Below are 19,762 nucleotides of genomic sequence, written 5' to 3'. Positions count from 1 at the left end.
GATGCTGTTGCTATGGTAACGCTGCATTTTTTTAAAAAAATATTTAGCTGCGATCCGACTCGAGAGTGAAAAGTCACTCACCTTGTAAACAAAAAATATAATAAACCATTATTATTTTTTTGATAATGAGCAATACAGGCTATGTAACACACTCCAATTGAAACCGCCAGGTAAGTCTTTTTAATGGACTACTTTAGCTTTCACTAATAGTGATAAATAAAATTTCACAGGACAGCTGTTTGAACACAAAAACATGAAAACATGCTCACTGAGGATGACACGTGGTTTTTACTGCTGATGCATTGCAAAATTAAACAGAGCTCACAGGATGGCATTTACACGACATTCATATATTTATTTATGTATATTTAATATCAGATTGTACACAATTTAGAATTTACAGGAACAAAAAATATCCACAAGAAATGTTTAATTATACACAATTACTTTTGGGGAAAATGTTTGCATTCAGACCAGGATGGATCCAAATAGCTGTTGCGTGACATCTTAACCAGAAGCTTCAGTGTTTAAATATGACAGGTTGCAATAAAATGCTAGCCAACCCCACAAGCCAATCAATATCAGTTATTTCAGGTGTCGTTACAATGTAATAATGTCCTCATGTTAGAAATGTGTGTATCTTAATTTAAGAGAAAGGTTCAGTGAAGTTTATTCTATTTATTAGACGACATAGAAATCATAATTAGTGAAAAAATACAGACTCAGTAATACACCAAAGGTAAGGCAAAGTTCACACAAAGCCTGTCTTCTCAGTTGTCTGACTGTAGAAAAAGTGCTTATGAGAAGTGTTTCCATCAGTCAGTCAGACCAAACATTCTTACTGTTCACATCTTTTTGACTGGGCGAGATCTCAAACAACCTCTGTGTGCAGGTGGATCCATGACATTCAAACGTTTTGCCATAACATAACACAAACATTCAAAAACATGCCTTTAAGTAAAATAAATAAGTGGGGAAATATTGTATGTCTAATAGCAGTCTAAACTTTTAAAGCAATTATATTTTGAAAGCCAAATACATTTTTAAGTTTGGTGCTCAACATGCAGAGGGAAGCCTTAACAAACACGAAACTAACATTTCAAAAGTTCTCTTTTATGCACTGTTTTACCCACAGTGTTTCACCATATAATAATAAAGTTAAATATCCAAGTTTCTTCCAAGTAATCTAATTACTGTGAGGAGATACAGCTAATCTACCACCTACCAAAATACAGTTTTCATCACTGCAACTTGGGATTGCCTTCAGCAGCAAATCAGACAATAAATGACAAACTACTGTTACACCATTATGAAAATTACTTCTTTTCTTTTTTGGAAAACATGTTCAGATGCACTTTTGTACATAAAAATCAATCCTATGGCCTTGGTCATACAAAGGCTTGTTGTCCCTTACAGGCAGCAAAAAGGATGAATTGCTTTAAGTTTCTCCTTTGTCCAACATCAATCCCTGGACACAAGACCGCTTTTAATAGGCTAACAGATCAAGGTCCTTTGAGAAACCCTCAGCAGACCTAAAGTAATTTTAATAAATTGCATTCAACACAAAATAAAATAATACATGTTGAAACTATTTTGAACTAATGTTACACCAGTAAAATTATGCTCGTAAATTCTATTGACATGTAAAACATCACAAGGAAAATATATAATAAAAAAGTGAAGAAATGCAAAAGATTCAATGAAAGGTTTCTATTTGTACACCTTGTTTGCAAAATAGATAACTAAAATTCTAATAAAAGAAAGAAACAATATTTCTCTTAATCAGACACAATGCCCACCCTATCTGCTGCTAAATAGTAGACAGCAATGAGCAACTGCATCATGCCGCGTCAATCTCTCATGACTACATGTCACCAAATGTTTCCTTCTACTTTACTACAAAAGTATTTTGCCCTTTTTGCTAATTTCTTGTCGAAAAATGAAAGAAAATCAAATTAAATTGAAAATCAAATTGAATAACATACACATTAAAGCATCAGTGAAAACAAACTGTAAGCCTAATTAACAGGTCCACACACACAATACCACTGCATTTACATGGTATTGCAAAAACACGTAGATTTAATCCTAATGTATATGTCTTAAGTGGAATAGATTTTCTGAGTGTTTTTCCACACAAACCTTTTAAAATATACTTAATCATTGCATGCACAACTGTTTAGGCACTTGTAACCTTCGATTAATACAGTACTGACAAGTGACTGCAACATTAAGACTAACAGTTGAGACACTACTCAACATGCAACCCTCACAGGATCACAAGAGCTTTAGTTTGAATATGAGCAGCAGTAATTTCATACTCTTACTGAGCTGACTTTCATGGCTGTGGAGGCTATATCAACTTGAACAAGTGAAAAGTATTTACAGATCCATCAGTGAGTCAGCAATTGTCTTGAGCAATAATGCACATTTACTAAAGAGGTGTTAAATTAGAAAAACAAAATTGCTTTGAACGGATAAAACATTTAATTTCTCTCAGAAAAGACAGAAAACAATCTGTATATGTAATGCAAAGGCACACCAGGAGGTGGAGCACTGATCCATTACTCTGGGTGAAGTATAGAGGGACTCAGAGCATTTTAAAGGGACATCCATAAACCTGCTGTTAGATTACATTTTTTTTATATACACAATTTTCTGTTAAGTTTAAAGTTAAATTAAGTGCTTTTCTCTTTGATTAAAAGTTAAATCTGGCACTAGATGAGCAATCATTATCATCAAAAACAAAACTTTCTTAGTTTAAATAACACATTCAATAAAGAATATGATGATGATAAAACTGCAATATAATCTACAATATAGGACGCCTTTACACCTGACATTAACAGGTAGTGTCTACAGACTGAGAACTGATTAAAATATTTACATTATTTAAAACATCTCTGTTGTTTAGTTTTATGCCACTACTGCCAGTTTACTTCTCTGTAGCATCTATTGTATTTAAGTTTGATTGGTGGCTAAATGCACTCCTAACCCTATCAGAATTAGTTTAGGAAACAAATAAATAATGCACATTGATTGTTGAAGGTGCATGTTAGCAGGTGCAAAGGCGTGTACAATAACAATCTCTCTGACACCTATTACAGTATAATGTAGAGGTTCATTATAACTGCATGTAATGTATCATCATCATCATCATCATAATGTCAGATAAAGCCGGAGATGTTATCCATATGCAGCCTCTTGTATTTTGTGTGTATTGTTAACAGAATATTTACAGAATGGCTGCCTGGGACCCTTAACAGCAGCAACACGGCACTGGCTTCTGTTGCTGGCGGTTACTTGAGGATGATCTGTTTCGGAGGCAAAGACAAGTCACTGAGTAGTTTCACACAACAGGTATACTTTACAATCGCCTTTGTTACAAGACAAAGATTATTAAGGAACTCACTTCTCACTCTTAAGTGATATGAAAATACAAAGTTTAAGTGAAATGAACTTTATCCTCTTGATACATAGTTTTGTAAAAATGGGGCTTGACCTTGGAGCTAATTTAAGGTTAAAAGTTTTATTGATTTGCAAAAGTGATTTGGAACTGAAAATATACGTTTTGATATTAAAAAATGTGTTTAAACAATCAAATGAATTATTTTACACATTGAATAAATTGTTTTATGCAGTTTTAAAAACAGTTTCAACTATTTATCAGCTTCAAACACTTTTTTTCCAGTGTCAGACTTTTGACTGTGATTTTGTATCAAAGGGGAGGGGTGCATGTAGACTAGTGATTGAAAGCTCCTGTGTCACGTTGGTTACAAGTTTAAAATGAGCATTTTGGCTGAAGAGGGTCACTGCTCCTTCACGGGATGCTGCCGGCACCAGCCACAGTTTCAGATTGTGCTATAATGGACTATATTAATGGGTCAATATTTGAAACATATTGATATACATACATGTGGGGGGAAAAAATTACCCCTACAACAAGGAATACTGTTATCTGATCGGGTGGTAGGTTGCAAAAAAGCTATGAACTCTGTAGAGAAATATAAAAGTCACCTGTTCATTTCTGTACATTATATTGAAATTAGTATTCCCCCCCCCCCCCCCCCCCCCCCCCACACACCTTATTTAAACCTAATGTAAAAGAGTTCATAGCACCTGCAATATCAATATGTTACAAACATTCACTCATCAATATAGTCAATCATAGGATAATCCAGGAAACCATGTTTCTTACCTGTTGGCTGGTGCCAGCAGCATCCTGTAAAGGAGCGATGACCATCTTCCATCAAAATGCTCATTTTAAACTTGTAACCAACGTGACACAGAAGCTGTCAATCATCAGTCTACACCCACCTCTCCCCCTTCATACATGCCCACAACACAAAATCAGGGTTAAAAATTGGAAAATGATCAAATCAGATGTAAAATAAAAAAATAAACATAAACTCTAACAAAATTAATAAAAAAAAATGCATGAAAATTTTTTTATTCAAAATAAAATAATTATTTTGTTTTTTTTAAACAGTTTTTGTTTCAAAAGACTTTTCAAATGAATAAAACTTTTGACTCTGACTTAGCTCCACACTTTTATGCCAGTGGTCATGACAAAGTTTAAACACTAACTTATCTGTATGTGCATATGACTTCATTCATTAAACATTAAAAAGGGACAACAGTAATCAAAGTAAAGAATACCAGATACTTTAGATTTACTCTGTCAATCCTAATATTAAATGTTTCAAACTAGCCAATTGAGGACATATGAATAATATTTTTTATTACATGAATAATAAAAATCTTATATTAAGACGTTGCACACAGAAAGTCGGCATAACCAATATCAAGAACTGTATGGTTAAGTCCTATATACTGTAGCTTGTGTTGGAAAAGACACTGACATCAACCAAAGCATAAAACATGCAATAGAGAATATAAGCGACACCACAGTTTGCAGATGGAAGAGCTAGAAATATGTTTTGTTTCTAAAGGAAAGGATGAGATGCAGCGTAGTTGGTCTACGAGGTACACGAAAGCTTAATGCTGCAATGCAAGCCGGGCATCTCTACGCTGATGAAGCAACTCCCCTGATTGAAAGATGAAGCACTTATTTAGAGCTCAAGGATTTATGACAGAAAGCTTTAAAAAGGAGCAAACCTGATTGGTTGGTGCTGTTGCTGCGTAGGGGACACTTGTGGCGGGAGTAGTTGCTGCAGAGACAGTAGCAGGCGTAGCACTGTACATCATGGGGACTTTTTCAGGAAGGGAACCATGAAAGCAATGAAAAGGGAGGTGGAGCATTATGGTAACCATAGCAATGTATCTCTCTCTCTTGCCAAGCAAATACAAAATGACATTAGCAGCAAGCCATCATTGGGTTAGACCAGCAGATGGCATGTGATCACACAGCAAAGCGAGACAGCAGGGGAAAAACATAGAAGGAGGGCTGATAAGAGATAAAATTAGGAAATCTGTCCATAATCTGGCATCCCACAAGATATGGCATGTAAAGCTATGCCACCAGAGGTGATCAATGTGTTTGTTTGTTTTTGTTTTGTTTTTTTAAATACAACATTTACAGAGTTTTACTATTAATACAAAACATTAAAGAGCATAAACTAAGAGGTAAATCTATGGGATGCTGATCAAATTTCCTAATCACAATCCAGAATAAACCAAAAGTGCTTACATTTCTTTACTGTGCTTTGATTATTTAAAATAATTTTACAAGCATATATACATACAGGGATCTGATCAGAAAGGCAAAAAATGAAACATAAAGCTAAAAATGTTTACTAAAAAACGAAAATAATCTCTTGTTTTTTTCAGTTGTTGTTCTCATCCAGTTTCCTGATTCAAAGGGTTGATTTCTCATCCGTTAATAGTAAGTATACTCTACCTTATCCAGACAAAGTAATGTATTCTTTACTACAAAAGGACATGGTTAAAGAAGAACATGGAGGAGGCACCTACCAATGCCATTAGCTGGAGTCATGCACAACACAGAACCTGTGTGATTTACAGGTGAAAAAAGAAAAGGTCTTTATCAAAATCGACATACATTAATATGGTCAATACTGGTGTAAGCCCATATAAACAGATCTTTACTTTATTAAACAGGCCCATTGTGTTAATGCAGCATTGTTTTGTTCTGATGGATACAAGCTGCGCATTAACGTAGAATACATTTAAGAGAAATTTCTGCAAGCAAACAGGCCTTTTCAAACCAGACATTTACACTGGTCGCATTAGGTGAGGTGTAGTTGTATGGAGAGAAATTGCCTCAAAAAGGTTACAAATATGTACAGTATGACACACAAGACACCCCACCCCCCACCCCCCTACCAAAAAACCCCAGAGGAAATCCCAATTTTACACCAGGAAATGAACACAGCTTACATATATGGATCTGTGCAAAGCCGACCTTGTGAAATGTGTCTAGGTGTGTCTATGACCATGACTTGCCAACTGACATGTAGCACACCTGTTGCCTTGAAGAACCTGCCCTGGTTGTTAAGAGGTTATCAATTTGCTTTGTAACCACTGCTTCAATCTTTAATAGTTTACTGGTTCTACTGGAGTAACTTACTTTTCGTAATATGAGTTTAACAAAGTTTAATTATAAGCTATGATAAAGCCAAGAATCTTGCAGTGACATGTCAAAAACTTGTTAGTGTAAGGATTAAGAGTCACACCCTTTTTGAAAGCTTTGATATAACAGACCTGTTCGCAAGGAGTGCTGCTGATCCTGCAAATTTCTTCAGTTAAGTAACAGTAATACATGATGTGATATTTGCGAACAATATCTGACGGCAATAAGCACTGAGACAGATGCGGAAATCTAGCTCAGCCATGGAGTCATAGCAGATTTGGAAGCTCACCTGTGGGATAAAATGCTGCAGTGGGCTGCTGCAGAGTCTGTGAGCTGGCCAGAGCCTGCTGGTAGTGCAACAAACTGGGGCTGAGGAGAGAGCCGGCCCAGCTGCTCTTCTCAAGAACTGGTCTCTTTGGTAGGGGTTGCAGAACACTATGGGGAAAGGCCTGGAAAGGGACAAGAGGCAATAAGACACTTCCCATATTTCTGTTACGCACACCTTTAAAAGGATATGTTAGTATTTATGTTTAAAAAATGATACACATGACTAAAATATAAAGATGACACAATGAAAAAAAAACTACCACAGATATGACTGGAGTAATGTATTTACCAAAACTTATTTGACAACGTGAGCACTTAAAAATACCCATGCTGACAGATCATGTACAGAAGGGCAATATAAGACTTGAAGAAGCTGTAAACCCCAATCACAAAAATGAAAAGTTCCCACAGTACAATTAATAGCTACATGCAAAGCAAAAGGTGAAAGTACCAGGTCTACAGTTGCCTCGAGGGGTCGCTTCATTGCTTTGGCAGTCGACTGAGTCTTTTAATAGCAGGCAGCGAGCACATGATGGCAGTGGGCCAATGGGATTCAAGCGTATTAACATACAGGTAACAGCAAGCAGAGGTGCATCATGGAGGACAGCATTGTGGATAGGTGAGAAGGGGAAAACAAAACAAAAATAACCTGAATGTAGTATACCACATAAAACACAATATTCATGCACAGTAAGGACACATTAAACTAAAGATTCCTTAATTAGTAGGTCAACATGTACAGTTAATGAGTCATTTTGGCAACAAAGAATTATAATAACAAGGGTGTAATAGCCTTAAACTATACGTCAAGTTTGAGAACAATGCTTAAAATGAAAGATATTAAAATATTAACAAAACCTACTATGCACACAATAGGATTTTGGAACACGCTGGTTTTATGACTCCAAGTGCAGGATACTGATATAATGCACAGCAAGCACTTAACAGTTTCATAATTAAATGAAAGATGGCTTGGTTTTATGAAGGTAGCAAAGGCAGTACCACAAATCAAAAGCTAAAACAACCATGCACCTGATGTCATAAAGCACAGAATGTGGAGCTCCATTTACTGCATTCACACTAAAGCTTTTGAGTGTCTCCTTAACTTGTACAGTACATAAGAACAACTAACAACTTAAACTACAACCTAAATAAAAATGTATGGAAAAGAATTAACCATAAAAGATGATGTATGCTAGACATGATTTTTAAGTAGAATGGAGGCCAAAGAAGCATAATTTAGTGAGCCAATGTGGCTTTAATATTGCACTAAAGAAAAGTTAATAGAAATTGTGAGAAGCCTGATTGTGCATTACATTTAAAGGTTATTTAATGCTACTTAATGACGCAATTTAAAAACAATCCAAGAAAAATTGTAGCTGTAAGACTTAATGAAGAGGATTAATTTAAAATTGCTAAGACTATGTAATAGATCTGTCTGTTTTATGCACTGCTTTATGCAGCTCAGTCCATCAGGAACATTTCTCAGTTAACTTAATATATGTGTACCGCATATGAAGCATCTGATGTACGCCCCAAATTAGGCAGTGTATAACCCTCAATAGTTCTTAAATTAAAGAAAATAATGCACAGCTCTAATGCAAAACCTCCAAATGCAAAACTGCATCCTCGTGCTTTAGACCATATAAATCTGTGAGAGGAAGGTGTCAGATTCAACTGTCTGAAGTTTTACATAGGAAATCAATATTGTGACCTTTAAGAAGTTTTATTTAAAAAAATACTGGTGCATTTCTTTGATATTAAACTACTTCAGAAGTTGCTGCTTAAAGTTTTGAGAAGAGCTTCTATTCAACTTCACTGAACGTACCATTACAAATGCTAACAAATATGCAGCACTCCACATTCAGCAATTTCATAGACAAAACAATGATGAACACTTTATCAATCATCAGAAGCATAACACTCTGACTTACCACAGCTGCAGCTGCGGCCTGTGCTGCCACTGCTGTCTGATTGACTTGTTGTTGACTGGATTTGATTTTGGCCTGCAAGTGTGCAGGCGGGTGAAAATACTTGCACTTCTCCCTGGAACAGCGACTCTTGATGTAGTCCATGCAAACAGTGACAGTGTTATCCGTGGTGTCAATCATTGGGCTGTCACTGGGATGAGCAAAGCGGCAATCTGTCTCCCCTCTTGCACAGTTTCCTCGCTGAAACTCACGACACACCTGAGAGGAGCAAGAGGAGTTCAGCTTTTAAATGTATAGCCAGATCATGTGAAACCGCATAAGCGCTAATGTATTTTTATGTGAAGTCATGCCTTGGTGTGCATGAATACCTCTAGTTTGTCTGAACGCTGAAGCTTCTGTGAGGGAGAAGAAGAGGAAGAGGAGGAGGAAGAGGAGGAGCACTGGACTGAGACAGGTGAGCTCCCTGGAACAAGAACCGGAGTGCTGGAGAGGATGTCTGAAGGAATGAGGCTCATTCCATGGCTTAATGGTGTCATGTATGAACCATAACCGAGACCAGCGTTTGTGCCAAGTCCCTGCGTAAATGTTGGCTATGAGGGAAGAGCATACATATTATGTGTGAGAATGCCATCCATCAACATCACACTGACTTAAAATTCCTCCTGAACCAGGACTTTACCACAGGCTGCAGGCTGGGTCCAGGGATCATGAGCTGCATCTGCTGGGCAAGCACGGCTGCTGCAGTCTTCTGCTGGATGAGGTTGTTGCGCCCATTTATCTCTAACTGGGTTTTTAAGTGTGAAGGTGGATGAAGGTACTTGCAGTTTTCTCTTGAGCATCTGCCCTGCATTCAGAGAAAATATAAAGTGAAATAGAAGCATTTTCATTCATATCATAAAGACATTTTACAATCTGATAGAATAAAAATGTTGCTGAATCAAAAGACTGAGAAAAAAAATGAATGTTTTGTTTTCATCAAAATCCTGTAAGATTGTCTCAAAGAAATGTAATCGTCAACATGTTTTTTCTCCACAGCTCTCCCACTCAGGCTCCACTGTCAGCGGTGCTGTGTTGCATGATGTGACAGCTAGTCGTGGCTAGAATAAAGCATTTTACATTGCAATGATGGATGTCAAAATTTTCTTGAGTCAGGCACAAGACTTTACTTGTAGTGCAGACAGTTAGTGTTGAAAAATGCAAAAGAATAAACTGTTGCAGATTATGTGATGCATTACATCCTTTATTTAGACTCTCACAGATCAGATCAGAGCTGGTACTCAGAAGTGTTAATCAGCGGGTTAAATGATTTTTCCCATGAAAATTTCACAGACTACACAATTCTCAATCCTACCCGACCCACCTACTATGCAAAATCATTCACTGCACAGTCACTGAACATCAGCTTTAAATGCAACACCTGTGCAGCATATACTGTGCATTAAAACATGCATTGGCTAATTACACAGTTTTTTTTTACTCACTTAACGGTGGTATATTTCAGCGGTTTGTTTTTAAGCCTAAATACAAAACCTGAAAAACCCTTTATTTATTTATTTTACCCTCAATATGAGCCAATCAAAGCCATCCCTGCCACTCAGGCATTTATATTAACCTAATAAGAGATGAGCGTTCTCTCTCCTATATATTCAAGTTCTTAGACTCATGTCTGCTCATTTAAATTTCTTCTGACATTAATGTAGATATATATTCTGAATACTTGTTATTAATTTGTCTTATCTATAAAGAAAAAATGTAGTACTCACAAAATGGCCTGCCTGCATTTTTTGTATAGCGCTTTTCTAGTCCTTAAGGACCCCAAAGCGCTTTACACTACATTCAGTCATTCACACACTGGCAATGGCAAACTACATTGTAGCCACAGCTGCCCTGGAGCGCACTGACAGAGGCGAGGCTGCCGGACACAGGCGCCACCACCAGTAGGCAAATATGGGGTTAGTATCTTGCCCAAGGATATTTGGCATGCAGCCAGGAGGCAGCCTGGGATCGAACCACCGACCTTCTGATTAGTGACTGATTAGTGACTGACCTGACCACCCAACGAAAAATGAAAATGAACCAAACAAGGGAATACAACAACCAAGGAATGACTTAACTTTATATCTTCAGCATCTAGCCCTAGAAAATTTTCAGAAGTAATGCCTGCTGGTACTGAACTTTAGCCCTGACATATAACAAAAATGTATCGCCTACAATAAAACAAGCAAAAGGAATCAGCTACATCTGGACATCAACAGTACTGTTGGGTGCTTTATTAGAAGCCACAAGGATCTACTTACAATACCAAAGAGTGTGCATATTCTTCAACATGATGACATTAATTGTGTTAGGATTCACTGGTGAATGGGAAAGTTAACAGTAATTGTTTTGACATGTCCTTCTCACTCACAACCCTGAATTGAACAAAAATCGTATGGCAACAACGTCAGCAGGAAAGCCAACAGAAAAATACGAGGAAAACACGTCTCTGAATGGCTAGCTCTCACTAAGCAAACAAGGGCTCAATACTACAAAACATCATTGTAAACTTTGACATAGTTAGACAGAGTTCCTAAAAATTGGAAAAGCACAGCTTGACATTCATTCTCGAAATTCCAGTAGAAACTCTACACTCCCCTTAAGGTACCCTGTTGAAAAAACATTTTAGTCTGGCTCTGAGTAAACTGCACATTTTATTTAGAGCAACGAATGAACATTTGTTAGAAAATCTTCAGCTAATTTGACAAATAAAAATCATAAATAAGGCATTTTAGGGTATCCTTTATCTCATGTAACAGTAAATTAAGTAGTTTTGAAAAATATTTGCTTGTTGGTCAAATAAAACAAGCATTTTACTTGTGAACAGGACAATCAGTTTAGATCATTTTTATATGTGAATATAATTTATTTATACTCTTTCTTGAGTTTCTTGAAAGGATCTATTAAAATCTATTATAATTATGATAATTAAATTTAATCAATATGAAGGTAATGCAGATAGTTGCAGTTGTATCTTTTCTTTTCAAAGCAGAGAGCTGTTCTCACCTTAATATTTTATGAGCAAAATGTAATACAATCTTTTACAAAGGAAATTACAGATTTCTGTCCGACTATTTTGCAGTAAAATAAATATTATGGAAGCCTCTAATCACTTTGATAAGTTGAAAAGTGCTTGGTGCCACTTATCTACAACATAAAGCCAATGTCTGAACTAATAAACCCCCCCTTTCAGATATGCACCCAATTAATCTGTTGTTCCATTATTCTGTCGGCATCTGAATGTGTCAATTAGATTTCTGAATGAAGACCCCGGTCGCTTTTTTAGCCAGCAGGCTGGACCTACCATACCAAAGAGGGATGATTAGTTTATGAAAAGGGATGACGGACTGCAGAGTGGTGCAGCTCACCGACAGTCATAATAATCAAGATGAACAATAAATGTTTTTATATGAAGGAATGAAGTCGATTCATTCTATGAATGCATTCAGGCCCATGTCCACGGGAGTTACAGGCGAGCTATGTATAAACTTGTAGCAAGGTGGTAAGGAGATGAGTCAACACGAGGATAGTCCTGGAGGCAAAGCTGGATTTTGGTGTGATGGTGAATGTGTGAGAGTGGATTAAGGATGCCCCCACCTCATTCAGGGCAACTGAGCAAGCAGGAGAATAAACTGACTGTAATCCATCTGGCTGCCAGATTTTTTTTTCTTCTTTTATCACCTAAATCCTCTGGATAAGTGATTAGATTTTACTGTACAATATTTGGGAAATAGTGGTATTACCCATGATTTCACAAATAGTAGCGCAATATGGGAAATGAGGCTGGATGCTTGGGGGGGGGGTTAATGCACTGAGGGGCTCTGAGAATTCAAAATTAAACTTACACCTGACTATACAACAGTGACGCTAACAGTTGATTTCTCTATTATCACCACTTAACATGGGAAATGAGCATGCTTGAATTTACACAGTTACACTGCTAGCAAACAGCAACAAAATCCAGTTTTCCATTTAGTCTTAGTTTACTTTCATACTCCTTTATACAGGGGCATTATTTTCTGACACTTAATAGAAGATCAATAATATGTCTTACCTTCAGTGAGTCAAAGCAGGCTATAACTCTTCCATTTTCAATTTGGCAGCTCTTCGACGGATGAGCAAATTTGCATTCCTCATCACTGCGTGAACAGTTTCCTCGCTGAAACTGTCGACAAACTTCCAGAGTTAGCCATTTTGTGTCTCTTGCTGAAGAAATATTTAACGCCATGTCCAAAAGTTTTAACTTTAAAGCAACTTGTAAAAGTCACTCTTATTGTTGAAAGACTAATTCACCAGAAGCTGTAGCCTAATCGCAGCTTTTAGCTCTGAATACAGTCTGCTTCTTTGTTAAAACAACCAGATGACTCCCCCATCAGAAGGAGCAGAAAAATCAGATGACTAGCCAATCAAAGAAAAATTATCCTAGAAACAAAAACAACTGTGTTTTTTACAGCAAGAGACTGCAGTGTATACTCCACAGCCGAGAACGCCCACAGAGAGTGAACAATGATCTCAACACAGGATTGTTACTCTGTCGTATGTGCGCTGGTCAGTAGCCTCCGTCTTGTTATCCTCTATTTTATGGCTTGAATTTCTCATTCTTTTAGGTGCTGAAAGTGTGCAAACCAGCGACAAAGGGCTTGAGCTGAGGTATCCTGTGTTGGTGCATGAGACTGCAACTTAAAAAAGAAGCGAGGGGCAGCAATGTACATGAACCAACTTCAGGTCGGAGATATCTTCTCAAAGGCACTATCTGTTTGTAATCTGAAAGAAAAGAAAACAGGGATATTACTGAAATTAAACTTAATTGTGATTACGGTATCATTAGTCTGTTCCGTGGGCATATTAAGATACGTTAAGATGTTATGTAAAATATGAGAACAAACTCCCCACAGAAAGACAGGTTCAAACCCAGGACCTTCTAGCAGTGAGGTAACCACTGCACCAACATGCCCCCATAACGATAGTGCAGAGCAGACAATTCACATTGTTAGAACTCCTCTGTAAGTAATACAAGTTCAGCTCATACAAAGCTGTCAGCGTTTTATCAAGAAAAGAGACTTTGCACACACCTGCAAATCACTCACCACCTCACATCTGTTCCTCTCTTTATTTAAAGCCATTAGTCTGCCTCCTCTATAAACTCAATTACAATGAAGTGGCAGATGCCATCCATTTAAAGTCATACAACTACACAAAATAGGTTTGAATCAGCAAAGCACAAGTCATACATTTTGCAATCAGGCATAAAAAAATCAGTTTATCTTTCACCATGGAGCTCCTTCTCATCATTTTGTGGGAAATTCAAAGGGAATACAGATGTTTTATGCCTACACATTTCACTCTTTTCCAGGTTATGCTGGCTAAATAAAAGCATTAGCATTTTATAAAGACACCAGATCACACAATCAGAGTTTTGCTGAAACTCTGATTGACACATTTGCACCAAAGTTTGTTCATCAGGATCCATTAATTGCACTTTATGAGAGTCATACAGTTATTGCAGCCACTTCATTTTTTCTACTTCTCTATATACTGCTAAGCTGGTTGGGAGTCAAACACAAACTGCGTAGTCAGACCTGCAACTACACAGGAAGTTGCTGAGCAGACAGAAAAGGTGGACAACTCACGAGCTGATTAAATCTGGATGAGTTGATTTTTTTATCCTACTAAGATCAACTAAATCTATCAGTAAACACTGCACTCCAAAAGCTGTTTTGCTCTGCTGCTCTTCCATTTCTTTTGCAGCAAACCTTGGTCTAACAGTACGCTGCAGCAAATTCCTTTAGGCGCAAGTCAGGAAACAGAGCAGGAAAACCGACCTCTCTCACTTCATTCGGCACTAAAATGCTTGTTCTTGTTTCCAGGAATCTAGACTGGAGACACAACTTTCAAGCTGCTGACTTCTAAATATACTGACAAGAAAAAACAACTCTTACCCTTCTTTCTGGATGGATGGATTCAGTGACTAAAGATTTTCTCTTCACAGCAAGAAAAACAGACTCTCTGCCAGGCTCTGACTAAAACATTTCCAGCCACCCCCTTCCTGTCTGGGAGCTGGCCTCTGGGAAGACCCTCCCAGTTAGAAATTGTCCAATAGGGAACAAGAATCTGATCTGCCATGTGAAACTTCCTGTTGACCATTTATTTATGATTACAATCTGATTACTTGGAGAACGTGGAATTCAACACTTGATCCACGCCTCCAGAGTTTGCTGCTGCAGGGATGAACAATGATGCATGTGAAATAAATTATTTTGTAAGCTTGCACAAAGCTTCTGCACAAACATGACTACAGAGCATGCAGCCCATAAGTGTATATCCTAAACACTCTTTACAGTTAATTATCATAAATACAAGCCTGAGTTATTAGCTCCATAACATGGATTAGGTGCAGGTCAGTATGCTGGTATTAAAAACCCGTAATAACCCAATGTAAATAGTAATACGCCTTTTTTATTTTGTGTGTGTTATCTTTCAGTTCTAATTGTAACATTTAAATAATTTCAGCATCCTTCTCAGTTCAAGGGTGTAGCCACTTACTGCTGACAATATGATGAATGGCGTTGTCTTAATGGCACTTCCGAGTATCCCAGGTAGGAATCATTTTGTCTACTTTTTTTTTAAAAAATGTATAGTCACATTTTCAGAGTAAACGAGGAAATGCACATAAGAAGCACCGCTGTAGGTGTACTATAGCAACAAATACAATCATATTGTGCCACTGTAATTCGATTAAAAGCTGTAAGAAAATACTTTAAGGCTTACTAGTATAATGGCAGTCAACTAAGTGCCACTATTTTGAATCACGCAGTTTTATTACCACAGTTTGAGACTGCTAGGATGCTTAAGTGTCAGCTTTACAACCCAATCAGAAATACATTCACATTAACATGCATTAGCTTGCATTAGCCACACTGGTAGCAGAAAGACAGGACCTGCTTACCTCATCATCACGAACGAGCTGCTTCCCAGAGGATACGACAATCACGCACCAGCTAGGACACGGCAACCCAACTAACGAAAACAATATGTCAAGTGTTCCCGAAATTTCCTCTCAACAGCCTCTTTATTTCTCGCCCTGTTCTGAGAATTATCGCTCGTTATTTCATCCACGTCTCCGACCTAATTTCTTTAGTTTGTAGCGCTGCACAGATTTAAGCAACAAGCTTTTGACAGCTTACTGTACGACCGTCAGTTCAGTGTGATAAAGGGGTGTCCCTGGGTGCGATGCGAAGACTGAAAACAACCATTAATTCCGCATATGACGTTTCAACCGAGCGTAAGGCGCAATTTATTGTATAGAGACATTTCATACATTAAGTTGATTTCTAAAATAATAATATAGTGGGAAAAAGTAGGCATTCTTTAACTTCTATTTTCTGTCACCCACCCTACGTCCGCAAAGTGGTACGATCCACACGAGTGCCAGTAGGCTAAAAGGGCAAGGGTTTGCTTGTTACCAAGGGAACAGCAATAAAACTATGTGAGTTTTGTGGATTATGTTCATGAGAGCACTCGTTCCCACACAAATATAAACAAATTAACGAAGAATGTATATATATATATATATATTATAAAAGGCATTGGAAAGTGAGAATTTAGCAACAAACAAAAACTTAACAAATATATATGTGTGACGTCTTGTCCATTTATTTGGAAGAAAAGTAGTTATAAAAATATAATTTGTACAAGGTATTAAAAATCTGTATATGTATATTAATAATATGAAGCAGATGCAGTAGCATGCAGTCTCACAGGTCTGCTCAAGGTCAAATAAGATGGATGCTAACCGAGATAGGATGTCAGAGAGGAAATGGAGGGAGACAGAGCAGAGACCATCATTTTGTTATAAAGTCGAATATTTATACTATAGAGATATAAAATTGCTTACTCTGAGTCCAGACATGGTGGTTATGCTGGACTTTATCACTGGGACATGTATGCCAATTTTTTACTTGTCATATTATTTGTAAAAACACACACACATATATATATATATATATATATATATATATATATATATATATATATATATATATATATATATATATATATATATATATATATATATATTGGTGGTATTCAGCAAATGATGGTGTTTATAGAAAGCATATTGTTAGCAGCAGATTAAAAGTTGCATATGTTTAATTTTCGGTTAATCATGATCATTTCTTCTATCTATCAATTCTTTTATCATTAACAGTTTATTATAAGATAGGTACTTTTCAAAGTCATATTTCTATTTTTATTGCATATATTGTCATTTAGCAGCCCGTTTCATTCTTAATTTGTTTATGCACCTTTAATTGTTGTTGTGTTTGAATATATTATTTTTCTTTCATAGCCTTGTTTTGTTAGGTTTGATTGTTTTACACCTAAGGACATGGAGACAGACTGTTTTTTTAAACAGAAAATATAACCTAAAATATATAAAAATGTTCATTTTAATTCTTGAAATAGAACAAGTAACCAGTTAGTAATTGAATGTATAAATAAATATTCTAATTATATGTCAGATAGATAGATAGATAGATAGATAGATAGATAGATAGATAGATAGATAGATAGATAGATAGATAGATAGAAAGCACCTGTGGCAAATTCAACATTTTATGCTTTCTAGTAGTTGTCATAAAACAAAACAGTCATGAATAATTGACTCTTTTCTGTTTCCCCAGTCTTTTTGAGGCTTTAGCTCAGCCTTATCTGATTTGTCACACTGACACATCTCAAACTGGAGATGTGGCATGAGGAAAGGTCACCATATTGCTCTCTTTGGGGAAAATGTCAGTGCCATGGTGAATCATTTTAAAAACAACCGATGCTTTCATTCATTTGAACTGGACACTCTTTTTTTTCCCCTTCACATTTTTGTTATTTATTGTTATTAGGTACGACTCTGCAATATGTGGCTTTGGTGGAAAATTTTGAATTGTTTTGTTTCAGATGTCCAATGCATTTCAATGGATTTTTTTTAAAACTGTTATTTAGCTGTCAGTAGAATAAATAAGTATCCACTTTTCTCTGTACATCAATCTGCTTAAGTCTCTCTTATAACAAAAACATCTATTTGAACATGTATCTCAATACTAACTGTGCACCTATTAAACACATTTTCATGGCCAACGTACAAGCTGATTTCATTATAACAAAACATCCAAAACATTACCTAACTCTCGTGCTTGCAGTAACCAGGTACCAGTAAAGGTCCTACAGGGACAATGCACAAATATTCCTATCACATGCTTATTAAACAGAATGGGATATTTCAGATTTATGCATCTAAATGTTTACCCTAAGCATTTATTTATGTTCAGCTGTATATATATATATATATTTATATATATATATATATATACAGCTGAGGACAAAGTACATCATTACAAAAAACATGAAAATTACATACAAAATTACACAATTGCACAAAAATACATTTGTTGATGTATTGAAATTTTATGTATTTTCCATTTTTTTTATTAATTGCATTTCCATTATTAAACTGATTTTGCAGGTAACTAAAGCTATTTAATGTAGTGAACATTTAATGGTGGTACTTGCCTCTAAATTAAACTGCAGTTGAGGTAAAACAGGGGAAAACTGAACTATTTAAGTCTCTCAAAACACAGAACTTGATGAAATGTAGCCATTTAATCACCTTACACTGCCGCCTGCGGTCAAGAGTTAAAACTGTTTATCATAACAGGATCACTTGAGCTATTATGACCTGAATATAAGATATATTTAAAATGTATTCAGACTGCCAGCACAGTGACTCAGGAGCATCAAAGATACCAGTATCTTCCAGTGTTTTAAAACTTCTTGATGTTATTATTTTCCTATAGGAGCTTTTCTCATGTCAAATATCATTACACTGTGGTATTGCTCCTTTTTACTCAAGCACTGTCCACAAGATCTTTCAATGTGCATAAATGTCACTTTTTTTTTTAGATAAAATCCTTTACATAAACTGCACAGTGTCACGGTCCAAGGATTTTCTCTTGTTTTGATTTCTGAATCTTCAGTTAATATAACAATGCTTATCTTTCAAGGTTTATTGTTTAGGTTTTGTGTCAGCGCATGCATCACTGTGTTCCTTTATTCTAAAGTAAGCCGATTCTTTGCTTTCACTTTGAATCTTTGGTTTTCATAGCATGACAAGCTTCGTTTGAGTGTTTTTTTTTTCATGTTTTGTTTTCTATTTTTAATTTATTATCCCAAGCTCACCTGCGTCCTTACATATTCTGTTTTAGTGTGTATTCTTTGGAGTTTTGAATTCTCGGTTGTCTTTTTATAGTTGTTGCCTTCCTCCAGCTTTTGTAACATTTAACATTTTAGCAGCAATCCACAGATCAAGAAAAAAAATCAACAATTTAAAACTGAGAAAATGTAGTTATAATGTAGTTATAATGGTGGCAACTATAACAGGTCCAGTGGTAGTTGTGGCAATTGTGTTTTGTCCCTTTTTACATAAAGCCCCTGTATGAAGGCACAGGACTGTAAATAAGCTGGAAAATTGTGTCAGGTGGCTCCACCACTTTTCTCCAATCTAGTTATTTCTGATCACATATCTAAAATCCTCTCTCAAGAGAGCTGTGCATAGACTAATGCCCACAAATGTCAATGAATTCAAGCTTCTTTGTGAAGACCAGTGGGCCAGAATTCCTCCACAATGATAAATGTGACTAATAAAATGATATAGAAAAGGATTACTTCAAGTTATTGCTGCTAGAGGTGCTTCTACAAGATGCCGAATAATGGGGTTTACTCAGGTTTCCAACACTACTTCTGCATTTTGGCTGGTTTTGATAAAAAAAATAATATAAGAGTTTGATATGTCATCTTGTTGTCCACCTTAGGTTGCATTTTCCACAGTTTAGGACATGGTAAAGAACAGATTTAAGAAGAGTTTGAA

At 36.4% G+C, this 19,762-nt stretch overlaps 1 protein-coding gene across 6 annotated transcripts; it reads right to left on the bottom strand.

Annotated features, from left to right (window-relative positions):
* Positions 1-329: 329 nt before the first annotated feature.
* Positions 330-16,038, bottom strand: LOC102785098 (muscleblind-like protein 2a). Of its 6 annotated transcripts, XM_006788422.3 has the most exons (10): positions 14,787-14,893; positions 12,902-13,611; positions 9,491-9,655; positions 9,180-9,401; positions 8,815-9,069; positions 7,332-7,385; positions 6,843-7,002; positions 5,935-5,970; positions 5,119-5,213; positions 330-3,314 (listed from the first exon to the last, which is right to left on the bottom strand). In XM_006788422.3, exons 2-10 carry the CDS (start codon positions 13,073-13,075, stop codon positions 3,300-3,302), a joined length of 1,176 nt encoding a protein of 391 aa, XP_006788485.1. In that variant the 5' UTR covers positions 13,076-13,611; positions 14,787-14,893; the 3' UTR covers positions 330-3,299. The 6 variants fall into 6 exon arrangements, with proteins under 6 accessions (XP_006788485.1, XP_006788484.2, XP_006788483.2 ...); XM_006788421.2 differs by lacking the exons at positions 5,119-5,213; positions 14,787-14,893 and adding an exon at positions 15,794-16,038; XM_006788420.3 differs by lacking the exon at positions 5,119-5,213.
* Between the last annotated feature and the right edge of the window lie 3,724 nt (positions 16,039-19,762).

Source organism: Neolamprologus brichardi, chromosome 16, assembly GCF_056152115.1.
Source record: "Neolamprologus brichardi isolate AB-2024 chromosome 16, ASM5615211v1, whole genome shotgun sequence".
Taxonomy (NCBI): Eukaryota; Metazoa; Chordata; class Actinopteri; order Cichliformes; family Cichlidae; genus Neolamprologus; species Neolamprologus brichardi.
This window is presented reverse-complemented; position numbering and strand designations above follow the sequence as displayed.

What these genes read in the sequence shown, in the direction of transcription:
- LOC102785098 (XM_006788421.2), bottom strand. Translation starts at nt 13,075, where the DNA reads ATGGCGTTAAATATTTCTTCAGCAAGAGACACAAAATGGCTAACTCTG. An exon ending in GACCCAGCCTGCAGCCTGTG is followed by an intron (nt 9,402 to 9,490) that starts GTAAAGTCCTGG and finishes CTTCCCTCATAG; the next exon opens with CCAACATTTACGCAGGGACT. An exon ending in AGGCCGCAGCTGCAGCTGTG is followed by an intron (nt 7,386 to 8,814) that starts GTAAGTCAGAGT and finishes TGCTATTAAAAG; the next exon opens with ACTCAGTCGACTGCCAAAGC.